Source organism: Elephas maximus, chromosome 8 (genome assembly GCF_024166365.1).
Source record: "Elephas maximus indicus isolate mEleMax1 chromosome 8, mEleMax1 primary haplotype, whole genome shotgun sequence".
Classification (NCBI taxonomy): domain Eukaryota; kingdom Metazoa; phylum Chordata; class Mammalia; order Proboscidea; family Elephantidae; genus Elephas; species Elephas maximus.
The window spans coordinates 92002171-92026003 of NC_064826.1; the positions used below are offsets into that span (position 1 = coordinate 92002171).

General features: G+C 52.0%; 1 protein-coding gene across 1 annotated transcript in view; it reads right to left on the reverse strand.

Annotated features, from left to right (window-relative positions):
* Positions 1–2032: 2032 nt before the first annotated feature.
* Positions 2033–23833, reverse strand: part of CRHR2 (corticotropin releasing hormone receptor 2) — a 33200-nt gene continuing 11399 nt past the window's right edge. Inside the window, exons 3-12 of the mRNA XM_049893675.1 lie at positions 18766–18851; positions 17031–17134; positions 16691–16808; positions 15088–15241; positions 14500–14560; positions 12867–12939; positions 4813–4898; positions 4488–4623; positions 3917–3958; positions 2033–2450 (exon numbers count right to left, since the gene is read on the reverse strand). Coding sequence (XP_049749632.1) covers positions 2310–2450; positions 3917–3958; positions 4488–4623; positions 4813–4898; positions 12867–12939; positions 14500–14560; positions 15088–15241; positions 16691–16808; positions 17031–17134; positions 18766–18851 — 1001 coding nt within the window. The 3' untranslated portion in view covers positions 2033–2309. The remainder of the gene's footprint in view (positions 2451–3916; positions 3959–4487; positions 4624–4812; positions 4899–12866; positions 12940–14499; positions 14561–15087; positions 15242–16690; positions 16809–17030; positions 17135–18765; positions 18852–23833) is intronic.

Consider the following 23833-nt stretch of genomic DNA (forward strand, 5'->3'; position numbering starts at 1 on the left):
AGTCAGGAGATGCCTCCGGCCTGACTCCCGGCTCATGGACTTGGGACTTGCCAGCCTCTACAATGGCACGAGCCATTTCCTTGAGATAAATCTCTCTCTCTCTCTCTCTATGTACACTTCACTGGTTTTGCTTCTCTAGAGAACCCAGCCTAAGACAGGCTTCTCAGCACTTACAGCTATAAAAAATGATGAGCCAGATTCATTCTAGTAATAAATATTTATCCATAATTTCATGAACAATTAAATTCCTATCCATTTCATTAAGATGTGCTTTTAATAATTTTTCTTTTTGTGTCTAACAATTATTAAAAAAATTTAGAATCTATGTTGTTTTAATCTATTGCTACTACATTTTATATCAAAAAGTAATTTTAACAACTCAATCCAGAAGACTTTTTAAAAAACTCTTTGAATGTTTGGTCACAGGAAACTGAATATTTCAATTTTAAAACATATTTTGTGGCAGAGAAGTGTGATAAGGTGAGCAAAAAAATAATAATAATAAGACTTCCAACCATAAAAACATATCGTGTTAGCTTAAAATCTGTAGGAAATGGAATACAAATTCAAGTTCAAAGAGAAAGGGAACAATGTAAAATTTCCATCTATTAAAGAAGAGCTTATTCATGTATTTTTTCTAAATAGATGAAGATGTGTATAAAATCACTACAGTGTTTAGATTCCATTTGATGTGTTTTAAAGTGCTGTGGTGGTTTTATTTTAAAATATAAATATTTGCCAAATGCCAGGAATTATATCCTTTGCAAGTTTTAAAAGTTATGTGAAAAAAAAATTAGATGTCAACTTAAAAATGCACAAGATGGGATACATGATTTTTCAAGTTATTTTAGGGGGGACGAGAGCACAAGCCCTTTGTGAACCCCAGCTGACAGTGCCCTCCCTCCCCTCCAGACTCCAGCCAGCTCTCTAGGATGGAAGGCAAACCCGGAAACCCATCCCGTGTTGTGTTGTTGCTCATGGACACTGAGGGGGTCTGTGTACTTTCCCTCCGCATTCCAGAACCCTGGCCTTTGGGACAATCGCTGGGCGTACTGGGTGAGTGGCTACACGCTTCCGCCATGGGCTGAATTAAACTGCCCTTGGTTGGGAGGGCAGACATTGATCTGGGGTGGGGGCAGGAGGTGGGCGGTGATGAGGGACAGGGGCTACAGGCGCTTTGGCCATAAAGATTCCAAACCTCCTACATGTCAGAGAGGGAGAATCAGCCCCGGGCCAGAGCCATTCTCTGCAGACCAGAGGGGCCTACAGGCACCCTGCCTAGTCGTGCTAATGCCCCAGGGAGGAGAGCATGGATGCCTCCCTGTCCTCAGACGAGCTACAAGCCCAGGCCGGCATCCTTGCCCACACCAGCCCTCAGGAGCCTGGCTGAGTCAGCCTGAGAGAAGGCCATTTCCATGGAGGCATGGTTTACTTCACACAGAGCAGAGGTGTCTCTGAAAGAGGGTGGAAGTCCAGTCTGAGGTGGGGCCTTGGTCCCAATCACCAAAGACGTACTTTGGTTTCTGCGATTCCAACTCCACTTCTCCCCCTCCCCCCTATTCTGTTCCCCGTTTTGTCCTGTACTATCTCTGGTTGCCCTGTGAGTTCTGTCTACCCTGGCCACATCTTCCTCCTCATCTTCGCCTCCCCAAGTCCCCGAGTCTGTGGAGGGGGCTGTAAAGATGTCTCCCATGGGAGGAAGCCACACCCAAAGTGAGCATCCTTCCTGTAGGCCTCAGGTGCAGGAGGATGGCTGGGGGCGAGGGAGTTGAGGGATGGCTAGGTCAGGGGCAGGGGACCAGCGAGCCTTTGGGTTGAAGAGAGGTGATTAAATCTTTTCCTTGTGCTGGTGTGCCTCCTGAACTGCAGAGGGCGCCCTTGAGCAAGGAGGCAGAGGCAGGGAGCAAGGCCCAACCATCACTGAGTAGCATGAGGGAGCTAAGAGCCCCGAGCTGACATTAACTAGCTGTGCGATTTGGCAGCCCTTTCCCCTTTCTGGGCCTCAGTTTCCCACCCCCCCGCGAATAGGGCTACAGTGAGGATCCAGCGGGCAAAGCCTGCTGACCTGTGACCTGGTCCTCTGAGGGTGCTCCTATGACTCCCCCTCTCCGCTCTGTCTGGCATGGAGACTTCCAGCCGGCTGGCCCCGCCCCTCGGGGCCCTATTCTGCCAGGCTGAGCATGGTTTCTGCCCCCCTTCTCCCTGCCTCAGCAGGGCCTGCGCAGCGAGGGGAACCCAGGGACAGGAGGGGAGGGTAGGAAAACTGCGCAGATGGTGGAGGAGTGAGAGGGTGGTGGGCGCACGAGGGGTCACACTGCTGCCGTCTGCTTGACGCTGTGGAAGCTGATCCGCGTGGGCGACGTGGGGATGGACATGGCCCGGGCCACCGGGACTCGCAGGGAGTGATGGTCCTGCCAGCGGTGCCACCTCTTCCTCACGGCCGACCGCACCTGCGGGGGAAGCAGAGGCTTAGCTGGGCCCTCAAGGCCAGTCCCGAGGGACTGGGAAGGTCTCTCACCCTGCTCCCTGTCATTGGAGACCCTTCTGACTGCATCCTTACAGGAAGAGACTGGTAGGTTCCAAAACCAAGCTCCTCCCCCTGGCCCCATAAAAAAAAAAATAGGCCCTTAAAACCCAGGCCCCTCTGCAGGGTTCTCCTTCCCTCTCCCTCTCCCTCTCCTGGAGAAGCGTGACCCACACGCTTCATTTGTGCCTCACTGTCCAATTACCCAGTTTCCTTTGGACACACTGCCTTCCCTCCCCTGGCTTGCTCTGTTACCTCACAACTACCATAGGGGGACTTGAGATCCCAGCTTCTGACTCAGTTCCCTCCAGGGACCCTGCTCCTCCTGCAGGCTCTGGAAATGTACATTCCAGCTCCCACCTCTCACCTTGAATCCTCCCTCCTGAAATACCTTCCTCTCCTGCCTCTGAAGCCTCACCTCCTCCATGAAGCCTTTCCTGATAGATCCCTCCATGCTTCCCATAGCACTTACTGCCCGAAACGGAAAGTTAACACTCATTTCAAAGCCTGATCATATCTGGTACCATTTGGTTCTCATCTGTACTGTAATAGAAGGCTTTCTCTGTAAAATGGATTGTGTTCCCACACCCTGTCCTGGCACATGGCGTGAATAGAGTAAACGCTCCATAAGCATTCATTTGCTGTCTGTCTGCCTTAGCAGCTCCTTCGCTCCTAACCTGTGGCCTGTGGGCCTGTCTCGGCTGCTGGCCTTTTGCTGTGAGGTGGCGTCCACTGGCAGAGCCAGAACTGCATGGACACCTTCCTGCTCCCTGTGGCTATGCAGATGGAGTGGCCTTGGATGTGCATATGCATTCCTTTCCACTCTGGGGGCTGTAACTTGAGGGCCTCTGCTCTTCCTCCCAGAACCCAGGATGTGTCCTCACCGACCCCTGGTGTGAGTGGGCCTCTCCTGGCCACACTGGGATTCTGGGCCTTGTCAGCTGACCGGGCTTCATCCAGTGCCTCGCTCCCCAGAGGCTGGCTGGGGGGTCTGTGGTCTTTTCTGAGGTGGGGAGAATGTACAAGTGCCTTTTCTGCTCCCCAAGTCCATACAGTCTTGGCTGCATGGCTTGCACCTCACCTTCTCCTGGAAGCTGTCTCCTGCCACTTCCTTGTTCTGCTCCTACCTCCCCAGCTCTCCGAAGGCAGTGGGGAGAGCTGTCACAGTATTTTCAGCCTACATAGTTGACCTTCTACACTGGCGGAGTCCCTGTGGGAAGGAGTCCTGTTCTCCCAAGGCTAGGGTCATTTCTCTGGCCTTTCCCTCCCTCCTGCAGGGCAGAGCTGGGTATAGCCAGGGACCCCAGCATTCCTGAAAGGCGGGGTGGGGTTTGGAGCTGCCCTGGACTAGGGTCTGAGGCTTGCGAGCACCCAGCCTCCCCGGCCTTGTACCTCTCCATTGAAGAAGCAGTAGAAGACAGACACAAAGAAACCCTAGAAAGGAAGGGAGAGCTGTCAGTGACCTGCTGGGGAGCTGTCCTGCCTGGAAGAGTGAAGTGAGAAACAGGATGGGCAGGGGAGGCACTCAGTGACCAGGACCACAGAGGGCGCCCACTCACATGACCCCGCTTCCCATGGTCCCGGTACGCCACAGTGGCACTTCAACTGAGGGGTGGTCTCAGGCCTGCAGCCTCTCCCAGGGCACTTAGCCGGGTGCCACTCAGAACAGGAGCTGGGACAGCAGTAGGTGCAGGCTAGTGTGACCCAGACCCAGTCAGGGGTGGGCTCACCTGGGGAGTTCCTCAGCCTGGGCCCTAGGGTGGGGGTGGCAGAGTCACGGCTCAGTTCTGGATGGCTCGGGCATCATCGCGCTGGGCACAGGGTCAGGCTATGTGTGCATATGCTTATATTTAAGTGTGTATGTAAATGAACCCCACGTGCACCAGGCCCACGGGACCATCTCTGTGAGGGTGGGAGAGCTTCCGGTGACCTCCTTCCCATCCCTCACTGGCCATGCACCTACCTGGAAGGACTGCAGGAAGGAGTTGAAATAGATGAACACAATCTGCGACAGGTCATCCTCCCCAGGATTGACGAAGAAGAGCATGTAGGTGATGCCCAGAAGGGGCAAGAGAACCAGGGTGGCCTTCACCGCCTTCCTGGGGGTGACAGGTATGGTTCAGGTCTGAGCCCACGCTGCAGATGAGCCTCATTCAGGTGGGAAGTCGGGAGACGCTTTAGCAGGGCCTTCTGGAAGCTTGAGCGAGCTCCTGCCTAGAGGCAGGGGGATGGCCCACGTGGCCTCCTTGTTTCCTCCCTGCCCAGGGTCAAGGCATGCATTCACTCACCTGTACTGGATCGTCTCGGATGTGGTGGAGGCTCGTAATTTTGTCATTAAAATCCTGACGATGTTGAACAGAAATACAAAATTGATCTGGAGGTGGGGAGGCAGAGAGGAAAAAAGGACCATGAGTGGGGGCTGAGCTGAGGGGCAGCTCCCTCCCCCTGGAGCCCACTGAAAACTCATATCCCACGTACACCCTTCCCAGCTGTCACCCAGCACAAGGGGCCCAAGGCGTCTTCTCCTCCCTCACCAGGACAGGTGGACACCCATTTGCTCAGTTCCCTGTCACCTGAGGGCTCCAGACCCGAAGGAGGATGCAGCCTCTAAAGGCAGTGAACAGTAACACAAAGACCCATCTTCCACAGAAAGTTCCAAGGCCCGGCCCTGCCCTACTCAGGGACTGCACAGGTGCCGGGCCCCGGGCTCTGCCTGAGCCCCCGCCCCTCTGTCTTAGGGTCCCCATCAGTTGATTGAGGGTCTCGCTGAGGCTCCTGGCCCTGAGGGGATAGGCCAGGCCACAGGGAGTAATTTTAATAACTCAGGTGCCAAGCAAGTGATTAATCTCTCACCATCCCATCCCCTATGCCCAGGAAAACTCCAGAGCCTTTGCAGACCAGACACTCCAGAGGCAATTATGATGAATGGGCTGCCAGGCTGAGTCCAGTGCTCCAGGACGGGCCTCATTTATCTTCATTCTGAGCCATCTCTCGGCATCAGTATACGCCCCACCCAGCCTCTCCCTGGAACCCGACTGCATGCCCTTCAGTCAGCCTCCCAGGTTGTGGAGATCTCTGTGGGCCTGCAAGCCTGTCTGTGGGGCCGTGTGCTATGATTCTGTGAGCACACGAGCAGGCCTGTGGGACTGTTCTGTGTGCCGCGTGAGTGTGCTCGCCCCTGAGAATGTGCTTCTGTGTGTGTGCATCAGTGGACGAGTACATACTTGCATTTCACTCTAAGTGTTAGCAGGCAGGAATGGGAGGGTGTGTAGGCCTCACACACTAAGCAAATGCCCATGGGTCAGCGAAGGATACGCATTAGCCTGGAGTGTCTGCTGGCTCATCTGTGTACACACATGTATATACACGCATGTGCACACAAACACACGCCCCTTCTGAGCATCTGTCTAGAGAATCCATCACTTCTTATGCGTGGGCTGGGCCTTCCTAAGTCCTAGGTTCCATGGTAGGAGTCGGGGGATGCAGGCAGGCATTGTGGGACAGTCATCTGGATGACCCCCTGGCTTGAGAGTGGCTCTGGGGGCAGGGACAGGCTCAACCTCCTCAGCCACAGCCTGCTGCTCTCAAGCTGCACAGTGGATGGCCTGGTGAGCCAGGGAAGGAGGCCTTCAGAGAGGGCCACTCCTGGCCTGTTGCCCCCTGCTTTCTCTTAAGGCTTGTTCATTTCTACCTCCTGAGTTTCTCATATATTCCCTGGGATTGACCCTAACACATAGGTCATTCCTAATTCTCTCATACAAGTGATACAAAGTATTTTACCTTTTCTGATTCTTCCTGACTTGTCTGGGAGTTGAGACTGTTGGAATCAAAATATATTCTCATTTCTGCTACATTTCCCTGCATTAAATCTTATTCCCATCATCCATCAACCCAGCAGCCAATTTGTTCAATTATCTACCCACTGTCATCCATCCATCACTCCACCCCTCCACCCAAACATCCATTCTTCAATTTATCCACCTACCCACTCATTCATTTATTTAACATTTAGTATCCACTTTTTTTTTTTTTTTTTTATCCACCTATCCATCCACCCAGTCAGCAAGCAGTTACTGAGCGCCTCCCGATAAGGGCCCTGTTCTGTGTGCCGAGGCAAAGAGTAAGGGCAGACATACGGATAACTCAAACAGGGTCCAGAGTGGAGGGTCTGGAAGATAAGGCCTTATCCCCTGTTCTCACACATTCAGTGATGCTGCCTCTACCCTCTCAGCCAAGGTCTGTGCAGCCTGAACTGGGGCCCCGCCATTCTTTCCTTTTGAGCTTGGCCCCCAGCTCCCCTCTTTACAACATCTGCACCAGTCCCACCTCAGGTACCTCCCTCCCTCCTCTAGGGAGCTTTTGACCACCCAGCCTAGCCTGAGCTCTCCAGCTCTCTCTTCTTGGATTCCATTCTTCCCTGCCAACCTCTCCCCACCGCCCCCCTGCAAAAGCCAACTCTGGCTCTTCCACTTAATCTTGTTCAGCCTGGTTTCTGGTTGTATTCACTCATTCATGAATGAATCCACTTACTGTGTGCCATATACTGAGCTGGACAAGAGGTAGAGAAATGGGCATATCCTTGCTCCCAGAGGGCTTACAGCATGGGGTGGGGTGGGGTGGCATGGGGGAACATTGCCTCTTCGCTAAGGGGTCTGAAAGGCCTGACATGAGCTGAGACCTGAAGGACAGGGTGCATTAGCTGGTGAAGAGTTGGGGGAGAAAGTTCCAAGCAGAGAAAAGGCCAAGGGAGGAAGTCCTAAAGTGGGGCAGGGGGGGGAGGTCAGGCCTGATGGCTGCTCAGGTGGTGGAGAATGACAATCAAGGAGTCAAGAGACAGGCCGGAGAAGGGGTGGGACCAACTGGGAGTCACAACAGTAAAATCACCTCCTTCTAGAATAAGCCCCTTGCAGGGTCCTGCTAGCCTGGAATGTTCTCAGGGCATCCTGCAGGTGGTGGGCTGTGGGAACTCTGCAGGGGGGTGGGTGTCCGGGAGAGGCCCCTGCAGAAGCTTGGAGAAGTCACAGCCTTGCATCATCCTGCCCAGTCTTGTCCTGACACTGTGATGCTGGCGGCAGTCAGCTGCTGATCTTTTACTTCCTCAGGGGAACCGGCTTCACCCCTAATAAGGCTCTGCTGTGGGGTTTTTTTTTTTTTTTTTTGTGGGGTGGGAGCCGGAGCCTGGTCAGAGCCCAGTGGTATGATCTTCTGACCAGGGACCTGGGACATTACAATCTCTTGCACCTGCACCAGGATAGGCATATGGGAGGCCCTCCAAATAATAAGAATGCCAGCTAATGCGGATCCGGTACTTAGGCCATTTCAAGTCTTGTTCCAAGTATTTTATAACTGTTCCTCAAGGTGCAATCTTAGGAAGCAGGGACGATTACTATCCCTATTTTACAGACACACAAAATGAGGCTCAAACAGGCTAAATAACCTGTCCGTATAATCGAATAACCAGGCTATGTAGGGGTTGGTGTCAGGATTTGAACCAAGACAGCTGGCTGCAGTATTTACTCTCCTGACCCTTACACCATGCTGCCACTCCCACTGGAGTTCATGAAACGTGGGCCAAATGGTGGGAACCAAAGGGAAGTAATTTCACACATCCAGGCCCTGAGATCGATGATTTTCAATGTTTACACTGGGGATCTGCACTCAGGAGGATAGCACTGGCAGGATTATCAGACGGGATCCTGAGCCTGTGACTCCAGGGCTGATGGGAATTGCAAGAGTCTGACACCCAGGGCCACCCAGCACAGTGCCCATAGCTCACCTCTAATTCCTGCTGAGCTGATTCACACTCATGGTGCTAACCAAAAGATCAGCAGTTCAAATCCATCAGCTGCTCCTTGGAAACTCTATAGGGCAGTTCTACTCTGTCCTCTAGGGTCGTTATGAGTCAGAATCGACTTGACAGCAACGAATTTCGGTTTGGTGGCCCCACACTTGTCAGGGTAAAGCTGTGCTCCATAGGGTTTTTGATGGCTGATGTTTTGGAAGGAGATCACCAGCTTCTCTTCCTAGGTGCCTCTGGGTGGATTCAAACTTCCAATCTTTTGGTTAGCAACCTAGCGTGTTAATTGTTTGCACCACCCAGAGACTCCTAGTCCTCACTGTAACCCTGTGAAGCAGGGATTAGCATCGCCATGCTACAGGTGGGAAACTGAGGCTTCGAAAGGGCAAAGAGCTTACTCAGGATCACACCATGGAGCCAAGGTGGCCCCAATCATTGCTCAGTCCATGACGCCATACTGCATGTGGCCCCTACGGAGGAAATCAGCAAGCGCTGCTCACTGGTTAACTTCCAGAGCATGTGTCACCCCGACCTCCCTCCACCCCTGCTGAGGTGTTTGCTAAATCAAAGCGCACATGGGATCCCCTCCTTGCTCCCAAACCTTCACTGTCTACACGTTTGCAGAAGGGAGGGAGGGCGAAAGCACCAGACGTCTTGGCTCATCTCTCCCTACTTGGCTTCAGGCATGGATCTTTTTCTTTTAAACCCAGGTTGAGAGCAGAGGTCCCTGCCTTTGGAAACGTCCTCTGCTCTCCTTCGATTCTGGGTGTTGAGACAATCTGGGTATTTAAATAAGTTGCCGTAACAGGTCTCAGGTTCTTTCCTCCCTGGTCCCTGGCTCTGTGCTCTGTCTATTGCACATTCTCCAGGCCTAGTAACATGCCCTGTCCATCCCATATGGGTCTGCAGAACCTGCTGACTCGTCACCAGGGAGCCCCCACAAGCTGGAATCAGGGGTGTGGCAGATGCTCAGTGACCAGTCTGTTTCACAGTCCCTGGGAGACTGGTCCTCCATTGGATGCCCCAAGTTCTCCCTTCCTGCTGGCATTTTCTAGCTGTGCCCTAGTGGCACAGTGGTTATGAGCTCGGCTGCTAATCAAAAGGTCAGTAGTTTGAATTCGCCAGACCCTCCTTGGAAACCCTATGGGGCAGTTCTACTCTGTCCTATAGGGTTGCTATGAGTCGGAATTAATTTGAAGGCAATGGATTGGTGTTTTCTAGACAAAGTCCTGCTCAAGGTCCAGGTTCTGAGCCCTACTGTATACAGGACCCAGATGACACACATCACTGCCTGGCAATGAATCCATGCCCAGGTACCCCTGGACATATGGCTCTCCAACTAGAATGAGCACTTCAAAGGCACCTGGGTGCTTGTTAGAAATGCAGATTCCAGGCCCACCCAGGCTACCAGCAGGAACAACAGGGCCCCAGAATCTGTATTTGGGAAAAGCACAGCTGGGATGTTGCTGGGAGGAGCTCTGAGCTACGAGACACCATTTGTGGAATGAAGAATCGAGGTATTAGCCAGACAAACCTGATGTGCCACATACCGCTGATGCCCTGTCCGCATCCCCCGGGCCCACCTGCGTTCACCTGTAGCTACAGGGGATGGCCTGAAGGTTTTCTCTGGTGCCATGGGAGCTTGTTCAGCCCCAAAACAGGGCAGCCTGGAAATGCGGGGGGCTTACTGTCCCCGCTGCAATCTCCACTGGTGAGGATGGAGGGGGTGGATTAATAACTCAGCTCCCAACCTTCAGTGATACAATTCTGAGCCTCTTCTGCATGGTTCCTTGGGGGACCATAGCAAAATGGAGCTCCAGTTGCCCCGTGGTAACCTGTTCACCACTGGTTTGTCAGTTTGTTGTACTGTGGTGGCTTGCATGCTGCTATGATCCTGGAAGCTACGCCACTGGTATTTCAAATACTGGCAGGGTCACCCATGGCAGGCAGGTTTCAGCAGAGCTTCCAGACTAAGAGAAGCTAGAAAGAAATGCCTGGCGATCTACTTCTGAAAATTAGCCAATGAAAAGCTTATGGATCACAGCAGAATATTGTTAGATATAGTGCTGAAAGATGAGCCACCTAGGTTGGAGAAACTCAAAATACACACTGACCACAACAATGGACTTGAGCATATCAAAGATTGTGAAGATGGTGCAGGACTAGGCAGCGTTTCATTTTCTTGTGCATATGATCTCCATAAGCTGGAGCCAACTGTACGGCAGCTACCAACGAACCTGCTCCCTACCCCACTCTGCACTGGCTTTCCTGCGTTCCGTAACTCCATTCCTTACCCTCATGGTGCCTCCAGGATCACCTCTCAAATGAACTCCTAGGCCTTGTCTCAGGGTTCTAATCCTGACTGTTCCAAATTGGATCTGCATGGCCTTGGACAAGTTGCTTCACCCCATCGAGCTTCTGCTCCCTCATCTGTATAGTGGAGATAACCACAGAGCCTGCCTCTCATCCGGGAAGAAGGATAGGCGCTGAAATATTCATGGACAGCACTCAGTTCAGTGCCTGGCCAGAGAGGGGACCAACAAATGCCACTTCCCTTTCCCATGACAGTAACAGTGATTACAACCACCAGAAGTCAGGCTTCCTGCAAACTCAACCACCCGACTCATTCTCTAGAACCCAGAAATAAGTGTGTCTCTTAGCAGCAGAAATGTAGCTGTGAATCACTGGGAAAGACAGGGTGGCAGGACCCCAAGCACATATCCAAGGGAGAGGACAGCAGGCAGGTGATGGGTGATAAGGCAGGAGGCCTGCTTGATCTTAGTTGGTACCTTGGACAAGCCATTTCATATCTCAGTTTCATTTATAAAATGGGGAGCATAATCCCTGCATCTCTTGGGCATTGAGGATGTAAGGATTGGCAGGAATGTAGACTGAGCTTCTGGAAGAGCTCAGTTGGGGACCTGGAAGCCTCTGTTGGTGCAAATAGCTGAGTTTGGTTGGGACCAACAGGGAAGGACAAGCAAAGGCCTCTTGAGCTGAGGGGAGGGGGTGGACCAGAGAAGAGGACATGGAAAGAGGAGGTGAGGGAGTTGGGTCTTGAAACCGAGCCCTTCCACACCTCATCCCCCTTTCTTGTTCCTTTTCCTCATCACCTGTCCAATATCCATACAGCTGGGGCTCCCTCCCAACTGCCAGTGCTTCCCTGTCCAGGCCAGCCTTCCTTGGCTGCATCTCAGGCTCATCAAAAACCCTGTCCCTCCAGAATAGGCTCCCAGCAGCTGGCTGGGAGGGAAAGCATCTCAAGGGGTTTCCATTCACATTGAGAGGTGAATGACTGACTCACTGCAGCTGGGAGCCCAAGGACCAATCTGCTCCCATTGACTGCTAACAAGACCTGGATTCTGTGTCTAAATGAACAAAGTCCTGATGGTGGAATTTTTATCCAAAACACCTTTTTGGTTCTCTCTAGTTCACATGTGTCAAGGACACCCCAAAGATGAGGGTCAGATGAATCTCGCAAAAAATCACAAAAAGGAGGAAAGCAAGGAAATAAAAAAGATAAACAGTAATTGTCTCCAAGGTAGACAAAAGAACCCCCTACTAGGCACCTGCTGTGTGCTGGAGGTCAGCTCCCTCTTGAGACTCCCACAAGGAGCCAGTAGCCCTTTAAGGAAGCCGGTATATACAGGAGCCTGAAATTACTGAGCCTGAAATAAGTCTTACGCAAATGCCAATTTCATACGGGGCTCTTTTTTTTTAAATGTATGATATATAATGGGGAAACCCTGGTGGCGTAGGATTAAGTGTTACGGCTGCTAACCAAAGAGTCGGCAGTTTGAATCCGCCAGGCGCTCCTTGGAAACTCTGTGCGGCAGTTCTACTCTGTCCTATAGGGTCGCTATGAGTTGGAATCGACTTGATGGCACTGGGTTTGGTTTGGTTTGGATATATAATGGGTTCGTTTCTGCAGAATGCAGCCTCTACTTAAACTCTACCTTAGTTAAAGCTCCCTTGTAGATTAAAGACGTGGTAGCAATTATATCTTGGATGCGAATACATTTGGCAAAGGGTGGGGAGCTGGACAGGGAAAGATTGCCTCATTATGCCTCACTCTGGTATCTGCGCTCCAGGCTGGGGGCAGTGCGCTGGGCCTCTGAGAAGGGTCGCGAGGGGCAGGGGATGTTGGGCTGGGCTGAAAAGCCCACACACCTTTCTATTGTCACCTGGCATTCTCAGCACTGTACCTAGCAAGGGGATATTTGATCTGGAAAGGCACTAGAAATTAACCAGTTAGATTCCACCTGAGGCCCTGAGTGGAGAGGGGGCTGCACCCAGGCACAGAACACGGTGAGGAGAGTGTGGGGAACAGAGTATGGGCGTATGGTATATGGGAGGAGGCGGGGAGTGTACTTAAGTAAGTGCTGAGGGCTGTGCCAGGAAGCCGGGTAGTGCTTACAGTGTACCTGATGTGTGCTGAGGACTGCCCCAGGCCACATTGTCCCCCACATTGTCTCTTGCCTAGATGGGCCCTCTGCTGTCCCCCCCCCTGCCCTAACCCTATCCCAGTGCCCTCTGTGGACCTACCAGGAGCACAAGGATGATGGGGCCTTGGTAGATGTAGTCCACCAGATCACCGGGCTCCTTGCCAAACCAGCACCTGCAAAGACAGCATGGCTGTGGACGGCCCTGCTGAGCGGAGCCTGGGTACCACCCCAGGCCCAGGCCCAGGGTCCTCTGGTTTGATCCTTTCTGAGACCCAATCTCTGGGCCTGCCCCTTTCCAAACCACCTTCATGGACCATCCTGGCTTCCACAGGGTTGTTTTTTGCCCTACGTGGTCAGTTTGGTCTCTGCCAGCCTGGGGCTCCCTGAGGGCAGGTCTTGTGTTGCCTCTTCCTATTGGGCCTCCATGCCATCCAGGACTGTTGGGCATGGGGCTGGGCACCCAGAAGGCATGTGAATAAGGGGAAAGACTACTCCCTCACTGGCCGGCGGCCCAACTGCCCTGTACCACCTGTTCATGCGTTGCTTGGAACCCGCTGCTCTGCGTGCCAGGTACTCACACAGCACAAAGCCAGCAGATGTGGAGGCGGGAGCCTTCCTGCCCGGAACCCAGCCTTTCTCCGAGCTGAGCCTCTTTTGCTCAACAAAGGAAGCCCGCTGCCTGGCTTGCCTCACTGGCTGCCAAAGGCTTGGTTTATTCTCTGGGGATACTGGTAGGTGGGGGAGCTTCAGGTCCAGAGGGAAGGGCTGGGCCAGGAGCCAGGCTGGCCCTCCCGGCATCTTCCCACTGGACCTTGGGTAGGGTTCCATCAACTTCTAGAAACTGTGTCCTCAGCAACCTCAGAGGTTAACCTCAGCATATAGCCTAGGACAGGTATCTCCTCCTTTGTCTCCCAGCACTAGGGTTTCGTTGTCTGCTTGAATACTCCTTTTGAGAGGAAGCTCACTACCTTCCAAGGCAGCCCTCTCATTCTTGGGCAGCTTTTAACTTTATGAGCTCTTCCTAATATTGAGGAGAGACTTGGAACTCCATCCTCATTTCTTCTCCTCCCCACCTCTGCTTACTCAAGCTCTAAGATCCCTTGGAGATTTGCACGCAGAGATTGAGTCTCCCGGTCCCTTCTCCCAGCTGGTGGCACCCAGACTTCCAGCCTCTCCTTGGCTGACCCACGGAATGAGGTGCCGACACTTGGGCTGTGACTCCATGTATCAAAGTCTGTGGTGGAGGGAGGGTCCCAGGAGAGGACACTGCACCCCAGGCAGAGATTGGGGATCAGGGTAAACCCGTCTTGGCCTGGAACTCTGATAAATACTCATGGATACAGTCTTGGACCTGGCCTGAGCTGAAAGCCGCAAGCCCTTGGCCTCCATGAACCCTAACCCAGACCTGCCACAGCCATCTCTGAGGAGAAAGCCTTATCAAAGGCCAAGGGTCATGCACTAGGGGCTCTGAAGGAACCATGATTCCTAATTCAGTAAACAGTTGAATTGAGATCTACCGTGTGGGCACTGCTGGGTACCAGGGATTTTTGTTTCTTAAAGACAGCAGGAAAGTGAATCTGTCTCTTCAGTTCTCAGCCCACCCTTTCCCTCTGAGATCAGGCAATGCCCTCTGGAGCCAAGGTGAGGTGGCCCTAGCTTACCTACAGTTCCCGCCCAATGGCTTGGCTTGAGCCCATGGGTGACCTTCCCCGCAGATGGCCTGTCTCACTTACTGTTCATTTTCATAGTAGAGTTTTCCAATGGCCCAGACAATGATGATGGGGCAGGGGATGCCTGAAAGAAGGACAGACTAGGCTGCAGTGGACGGACCGATGGACAGAGGACTCTCTTGTAGAACACAGGGTGGGGCATGTTTCATTCAGATCTTCCAAATGCAGGTCATCCATGATCCCAGGGGATACCCATGGGCCCAGGGAATGCCCTGCCCCTAGCCCTCTGCTCCCTTTCCCCCATTCTAGGCCATCCTCTCCTAGTGAGTCAGAGGGCTGAGAGAGAGACTGAGATAGAGAAGGGGAGCTGGCCGGCTTCTCTTTTGAAGCCACTGACAAACATCTTGGGATTGGTCATTCGAGGCAGAAGGAGGCCAATTTGTGGAATATCCATTTGGCGGGATTATCCATGGTTGCTTTGGGTTTACATTTTCCTCACTCAGCATGGAGGGAAGTGGTTGAAGCCTGGGAACTGTCCTGGGGTTTGTGGGCAGGGCTGTGGTCTGGCCCTGAGACCCAAGATACAGGGAGATGACCTTGCAGCAGTGTCGCCTCCCAGCCAGGCCCTTGTCAGCCCCCAGGGGCCCTTACACCATCCGATGAAGAGGAAGAGCCACTTGCGCAGGCGCTCAGTGGAGTAGGTCATGACGATGGCTGTATGCAGGTAGCAGCCCTCCACGAACATCCAGAAGAAGTTGGTCACCACGAAGTAGTTGAAGATGGTGGTGATGCAGCGACACCAGACCTGTGGCCAGGCAGGGCTGTCAGTAAGCTCCGTGTGGGCGAGGCAAGGCCATTCCCACCTAAGCAGGGAGCGAGGCACAGGGCTTCCCAAGTGTGGGGTGTGGACATGGACAGAAGGGGCAGTCATTTCAGTCATTCATGGACCTGGCACTAAGTCCCAACAGATCTCACCCTGGAAGGGTCATCCTTTCTCATTCTCCTTCAACCTTCCTGACTGAGTCAGCGAGCCAGTCTCCTCCAGCACAGTGTCTTTAACCTCTCCGCAATGCCTTTTAATTCCCCTTTTTCATGAAGAATGAAGGAGCCTCTGGCTCTGAGCTATCTGCAGGCAAAGGCTAGAATTGGATCACATTGCTGTGTTTCCATTGTTTATCTTTTTGAGGGTAACTTCCCATGCATAGCAAGTGACGCTGGTCTCCACTTAGGGATGGATATGAAATTGCATTTAGAAAAAAAGTGAGTCAATTACAAGGAAATTGCTAAGTAAACAGTAGTCCAGGCTATGAGGGCTGCAGGCATGGGGGTGGCTTGCCAAAGACTCTGGAGTGGGAAATTCTGGAGGTAATGGGACCACGGCTGGTTCTGGAGGAGACTGGCTAACTCCCAGGCCTCTGGCCAGACGCTTTCCCTTTCTGAGCCTCACCGTACCATGGGAAACAGTCATGTCGCCTTACAGGGCAAATAAATAGAGTTGTTGCTGTGGTTGTGGTTATTCTTAGCCTCACCAGCAGAAGAGAATCGGTCCCTGTCCCTCCGAGTGGGATTACACAGCCTGCGTTATAGAGGGGAGACACATGGCGGGGAGGGGAAGTGCTTGCCCTGAGTCACACAGTGAGCCAAAGTCCAGCCCTCCAGGGGTCTTCCCAACAGAACCCATCTGATCACCTTTCTTACAGGCTTGTCTCAGGGTACCCACAGAGCTGAGGGGTCCAGGATGTGGGAGTACTGGAGCCAGCTTGGGGCCACAGAAGCCCTATGATAGGGCTCGCTGGCCCTGTGGACAGTGTGCCCCTCTCTATCCACTCTGCCATCCTCGGCCTTCAGATAGTCCTCTGTGCTGAGCCTCCTCTCAGGCTTTCCCCCATGGTCCCAGCACAACTGTCTACCTCCTCTGTTCTAAGAAGGTCCTGCTGCGGTGGAAAGTCAAAGATCCCCTCCTCCTAACCTTACTTTTTCTGAGTTAAGTGACATCCTAGCAGTATAGCCAATATTGGCCTGGAGCACACTCAAAATTGGATGGGGCTTGGTTGGGTATTGGGCAGGGCTCGGCTTGGGGCCAAGTGTAGGTCAGGGTTGGATGCCCACTCAGTGTAAGGTACAGGTCACCTCTGGCTCTGATGGGACAATGACTGGGGCGGAGATGGCCTCAGGTTGGGTTCTGCACCTCAGGATGGAGCAGAGAGATGGGTCCCCCTCCCCCAGGCCCAGCCCCAGCTCTCTGCCCAGCGACCTCGTTGCTCTCATGCACTTCGTGGTCGATGAGCTGTAGCAGGAACCACAAGACATTTCTCAGGATGAACGTGGTGATGAGGTTCCAGTGAATCACGTTCCGCAGGCAGCGGATGCTCCTGTGGGAGGTCCAGGTCAGGGGTCAGCCAGGGTCAGGGGTCAGCTGGGACTGCCACCCCACCAGCGCCTAGCTCCCCCTTTACATCCACATGCCTCTAGTGGTTGGTTTCCTGTCACTGAGGCCAACCCCTTTGTCCGCTGGCTCCAGGGCCCCACAGTGGAGGGAAGACTGTTTAGGAGAGAAGCAGGGAGAGAAGCAGGGAGGGGAGGGGCGTACTCACCGCAGGGCTAGGAAGAGCAGGAAGGCGGCCACAAGGGTGGCCAGCGAAATGCAGTGGCCCAGGTAGTTAACAACGAGGGCGATGCGGTAGTGCAGGTCATACTTCTGCTGGACAGACAGACAGAGAGACAGACACATGGGCTGATGGAGGCGTGTGGCACAGATAGTGTGGGGCTACATTCTAACCAATGACCACCACTGTGTGTCCTGGCCTTGGGGTCAGAAGTGGCACGAAGGGCCACCCCCTCGCCTGGCTCCCAGAGTTCGCTTCTGCTGGCCCCGGGAGGCTCATGTTAGAAAGGGCTGTTGTCAGGCCCGCAAACGTGCAACCTGAGAGGCACATTTGGACACAGCCCATGCTGAGATATGCCACAGAGGTGTGTGTGGAGATTTTGCTTTCTTTTAAATTCTGGACTGGGAGGTGCCACACCTAGGTTTAGTCTCACTGCAGACCCCAGCTAGCTGAGCGACTGAAGGCAAGTTGATCTCTAGGGCTTAGTTTTGACATCTGTACAATGGGGCCAACCATCCCTGCCCCGCCTGCCCTCCTGCCTCAGAAGCAGGGCACGTGGGGCTTGGTCTGCCCTGGGTGCAGCAGAGGGAGAGGTGCACTCTCTGCAGAGACTAATACCCGTCGCCGTGGAGTCGACTGACTCGTGGCAGCCCCACGTGTGTCGGTGTAGAACTGTGTTCCACAGCATGTTTGATGGCTGATTTTTTGGAAGTAGATCACCAGTTACCTCTGGGTGGACTTGAACCTCCAACCTATTGATTAGCAGCCAAGCATGTTAGCCATTTGCACCACCCAGGAACTTCAAAAAATGAATAATATTAAAACTGAATAAGTCAATCTGCTTTTTATTATCACCATGTGCTGGCAATTCTAGTCAGTGAGAAAATGCAGCTTCCTGCCAGGGCAGACCATCTCTCCACCCCACCCCAGCCCCTACTTTGGTTCAATACCACCCAGGGAGCTGTAAAAATTAAGAGGTGAGGACAGAGGAAAAGAGGGAACCTCTTTCCTCCAAACCTTTATGACCTGTCCTGCCTGCCACTCTTGCACCCTCACCACAGGCTCCCTCGGGCTCACGCTTTGTAGAAACACCCTCTCAGCGTAGACAAATGCTTTCCCCTCTGAACCTGGGTTTCATTTAGGGGAAAATTCCAGCTCATCTGAGGGCTTCATTAAGGGAATGAGGCAGGGGATGAAGCTGGGAATTATAGTTTTGGGCCAGGAATAAGGTGCAGCTCCCAAGGGTTTTTTGTTTTTTTTTTTTTAAGAGGAGGAGGCTGCCACCTCCAGGCAGCCTCCCAGCAAGAGCTGAGGTGAGGTCTGAGCAGGGCTAGCTCTGTGGGGGCTATCCTTCTGGGGTTTGCCCTTGTCTCTGTGTGGAGTTATAGAATCAGAATGCCAGATGGGGACACTCAGGCCCTGAGAAGGAAGGAAGGTGAGCACCATACAGCCTGCTAGATGTCCGGGAGTACTGGTTACACGGTCACTCCCCTTTTTATGTTATGCCACCCTGGATGTGTCCTCCACCAGCCCGAGCTCTCCTGGAGGTGGGACTCCATGTTCCCCTTCTCTGTCCCCACCAGTGTCACTGAGCACAGGGTGGGGCACGGGGGCAGGGCAGGTGACACAGGACTGGTTCTGCCACCCTTGGGATCCGCCATGTTTCATCTGAGTTCCTAATACCTGTACAAGGACCAGGGCCAGGCAGGTAGGGGCCACTCACCTTATCATCCAAAATGGGCTCACACTGTGAGTAGTTGATCCGAGAAGCCCATGTCCCATTCTCTAAGCACTCTCGATAGGCATTTCCTACAAAAGAAGCCAACTACCAAGAGTTATGTCGTTCCCTTCCTCAAGAACCCTCCCTGGCTCCCTGGTGCCCACAGAATAAGGTTCATACTCCTCAGCCTCCCTGGGCCAGGAAACACAATGCGTGTCTGAAAGTTTTCACATAAATGACATGTGAAAGGCTCACCAGACATGGAGCTTAAAAGCATGCAAAAACCCATTTTAGATATAATCTTTGACAAGTATATTGTACATTTTCTTTCATTTTATTACTTTGCTTCCAAGTTAAACCCAGTTCTGAGTACTAGGTTGTGGCTGAAGGTTCACTGCTTTTAGCGTATCAAACGATTTCCATCCTTATTTCAACCATTTTATATGTATGAGACTCAAACTTCTTTTATCAATAACAGCACTTTCATTTTAACAATAATAATAGCTACCAGTTACCTAGCATGTGCTTACCATGGAAGGCCAGGTCCTCTTCTAACTGCTGTATATACACTTGTCCATTCAATCCTCACAACAACCCTATGCTGCAGGTACTAATATTAACCCCATTTTACAGAGGAAGAATCAGAGGCACAAAGAGATTATGCTACTTGTCAAGGATACGAAGCCTGCAAAAGGTAGAGCCAGGATTCAAAGCCAGAAGCTCTCGCTTCAGTTTGTCACACTGCAGTGGCTTGCGTGTTGCTGTAATGGTAGAAGCTATGCCATCGGTATTTCAAAGACCAGCAGGGTCACTCATGGTGGACAGGTTCAGCAGAACTTCCAGACTAAGATAGACTAGGAAGAAAAGCCTGGTGATCTACTTCTGAAAACTAGCCCATGAAAACCTTATGGATCACAACAGAATATTGTCTGATATAGTGCTGGAAGATGAGCCCTCTAGGTTGGAAGGCACTCAAAATACCCAGTGGCTGCAACAATGGACTCGAGCATACCAAGGATCGTGAAGACAGTGCAGGACTGGGCAACATTTTGTTCAGTTATACATGGAGTTGCCATCAGTTGGAGCTGGTTTGATGGTCACAAACAACAACAAGCTATAGAACAGTGGCAAAGAGGAATGAGGGAAATTGGGGGCAACAGGGCTGTGCTGCTGAGCTTGAGCTGCGGTGGCCTGGAAGCCGCTAAGTGCTTGTGGACCGGCCTCCGTATTGAAGCTGGAATGTGATGTGTGAAAAGACATTTCAGAGCATCCATGTCTGATGTACAAAAACGCAGGTTTTACCAAAGAGGAATGTATGAAAGTCAAACACTGCTCATACTTGCCTTTCTCCAAATTCTAGCTCACTGTCAAGATCCAGTTCCTAAGCCACCTTGCACCCAGGGAGTCCACCTACAACCTCCAACCAGGATGACCCCTCCCACCTGAGACCCCCCACTACCTGATTAGCATGTATCTTATCTCCCCCATTCGATTATGAATTCTGAATAATTCGTTGTTTGGGGGTGATTTGTACCAGGGTTCTGCTCTCTGGTCAATGGGCAGTTGTGGATTTTTCTTTTTGGCTTATGCTAGATAGACAATATAAAGCTAATTTTTAAATAGCTCACTGAGTCACAAAAAATAAATAGCAGAGCACAGAGTCGCAGAGTTGGAGGGGGGACCTTAAGATTGTTTTTGGAAGCAGTGAGTTCTGAAATAATTAAGTTACTTAGAAAACCCACTTTTGTTGAGCCGACACTGAGTTAAAAGCAAAGGAATTATTAAGGAGCACTTGCCAAAGAGCAAAAACAATGGGGAGATTCTATTAGCTTAATCGTTTTTTAATTTGGTGTTCTGGACTGCACAGGTTTTCAGACTCGGGGTTGTTAGCAGCCTGTTCCTGCCTCCTGGTCTGTCAGTGCTGAGGATCCCTCTGGCCAGGCTCTGGCTGCTGGCTGCTGGCCAAAGTCTGCCATGAGAATGCCTTGTGTGATGCTGACCTTGACCCCCAGCGTGAAGACACTGGCTTCTGTCCCCTGACCTTGGCCCCCAATTCCCCAGCTGGGCTTTGCTCTTCCTCGGGGTTGTTTTATTCTTGAAAGCTTGCATATTAAGTTAATTTGATAAATAGGATCAACTTTCCTCGCTGACATTCATGCTCCCAAAAGGGAAATGATGCCTTAACATGGGATGGGACATCATTGAACTAAAGGGGAGAGCCTGAGGTGAAGCCAAAAGGATCCCATAAAGGTACCTTGGACAGGGCAGGTCCTTCCGTTAAATGAACAGTCCCTTCCTGATGGGGGTTTAGAAGTCCCTTGAACAGGTTTGTGTGACAAGAGAAAAGTCCTGATCTTGGCTGTGATTCAGAGGGCAGAAAATTTATCTTCTGAGAATGTGTTTATAAATGTTATCTAGCTTGCCTGCAATTCAGCTGTAGGGCTCTTCCTTCAGGAAGACCTCCTTGATTGCTCCCACTCCACCGATGTCTTTCCCCAGACCCCCACACTCCAGCCCTTGCTCCTTACCTGGCCTGAGCTGCCCAGGTGGGTGAGTCTGGTCTCTCTGATCAGCCTGGGGGCTCCCTGAGGACACGGCCTCAGAATGGAGGGGGCCCCTTTAAGCAAATACCTCTGACTGTTCCCAAACCCAGTGGATCAAAAGATGCTTGTTTCCTGATGATGGTATCTCTTGGAGGCACTGACCATGGGGTGGGCTTGTGGATGGGAGGGGGGTCAGGATAGTCATGCTGCAAACCTGAGACCTTTCCCATTCCTCACAGCAATGCTCAGGGGGTCCCAAATCCCATGAATTCCGTTTCCTCATTTTTTCCTGGAATTCACCCCCCTCCTACCCCTCTCTAGTCCTCTGGCCTGCACAGGCACAATAGGCTTCTGTCTTGCCTCCCTGCTTCTCTTGCCTCCTCCACTCTCTCCACCCTCCACCCTAATTGCCAGAGTCATCTAAAACCCAGAGCTGACCATGCCGATTCCTGCTTAAAAGCATCAGTGACGTCTCATTGCTCTCGGAAATAAAGTGCAAGTTTCTTGGTGTGATATCCAAAGCTAACTTTCCCCAGGCTCACTTTCCTAACCATTCCACCACTCTACACGGCATCCTCTCTATGACTTTCGCACTAACAGGCCTGGCACATCCCCAACTCCATACCTTTCCTCATGCTGATTCCTCTCTCCCCATGGCTTACTGAGAAACTCCTACCTATCTTTTAAACCCCAGCTCAAATGCCCCTTCCTCCATGGAGCCTTCCCAACACCCTAGGTATAAAGCAATCCTTTCTTTTTTTTGCAAAGCACTTCCTCCTATGTCTTCTCATCTCTTGGAGCCCTTGAACTACAGTAACATATACATTTTCCATCCCAGTCTAGTACCTACACATACACACATACCACACATAACTGAATTCAGTTTCACAAGGCAAAATTTATCTTAATCACAGCCACAATATTTTTATTTCTTCTATTCTAATGTTCTTCTATTCATTTTGTATAAAAATGCTGGTCATGACCCACTAAATTGATTTCACAGCCCACTATTGTACCACAATCCAGTCTGAGAAACAAAAATTTATGTTAGAGGATTGGCCATAATTCACTATGAACTTCAACTATTTTTTTCCCCACTGAACTTGAGCTCCCTGGAGACAGATGAGCGGGCAGAGGCTGTACTGGAGGTCACTGGATGCCCACTCCATGTAAGCCAGGACCCACAGCCATTGAGTACACACTGGCTGAAGCTAACTGGCTGAGACCTGCCGAAACCTTGGAAATCCGAGTCTGAGATGTGGGACATGGTAGTGGGAGGGGGCTTCCCTCAGGGGACCCAGCCCTGTCTGGGGATGACGTTCAGGTTACAGACACTGAGTATGAGGGGAATGGAAGACCGATGTTGCCAGCTCCTAGGGGGGTGGGGTGGGGGTGGCTGTCCGCTGGAGCTAATGAGGGTGCTGAGCCCTCAGGCACACGTTGGAGAAGAGAGAGTAAGGCAGGAAGAGGCCCCCCTGGGACCCACGGGAGGGTGGCACAGAAAGTCTGGGGGCAGATGGCCAGGCCAGAGTTATGGACTGGAGACAGGGAGATGAGTGACTGTTTCCATGGCAACATAGGTGCCCCTGCAGAGGATCAATGCCACTGGTGTGTGGTGTGACCTGCCAGGGGCATTAGGGTCTGGATGATGCAGCCAGGGTCCTCTCTTTCAGGGCTCTGTGGCCTGGGAAACCTGTTGCCTATCCCAGCAGTGTGTCTGGACTCTGCCCTGAGTGGCTCTGACCTGTGGAAAACCCCCATTATAATAGGCTTGCCCCTTTTCAGAAGCTAACACTTTGATAAGTGCTTCTGGTTCAGGCAGTCACCTGGGGTAGTCCACAGGCCTGGCTAGGAGATGGAGGTCCATGTTCTAGCTGCAGTTTTTTCTCTGGCTAGCTAAGTGACTTTGGCTAATTCCTGTCCCTCTGGGCCTCAGTTTCCCCTCTCAGAAAAAGTAATGTCAATTGGTTTTCAATGAGGCTCTATTGCCATCTCGGGTGGGTCAATTATTTGTTGTATGGGACTACTCAATCTGCCAAATGCCAATAGTACCCCCAGGTCATTGTGAAAATCTCAAACACTCCTACGTAGCTCTCGAATGCCCCTAGGATAACACTTCTAGCTCCAATATTCTAACATGTGAGTCACAGACCATGAAGGACCATTTTTGGTGGTAGTTCTAAGGGAAGAGTGCAAAAGACAGGTTCACATGGGCAGAAGAGCGAGTGGGACTGTGGTGGAGTGGCAGCAATGTCATCACTGGATGTCTAGAAAGGAAATGACAAGAAGTAAGGGAGGGAGGGTGCTGCTGGCAGGGAGGTAAGGAGGGCCAGAAGCAGTATTTACTAAAGGAATAAGGTCCCTGTGTGAGCCCAGAGGAAACCCTGGTGGCATAGTAGTTAAGTAGTTAAGTTAAGGCTGCTGACCAAAGGGTTGGCAGTTCGAATCCCCCAGGCACTCCTCGGAAACTCTGTGGAGAAGTTCTACTCTGTCCTATAGGGTTGCTATGAGTAGGAATCAACTCGATG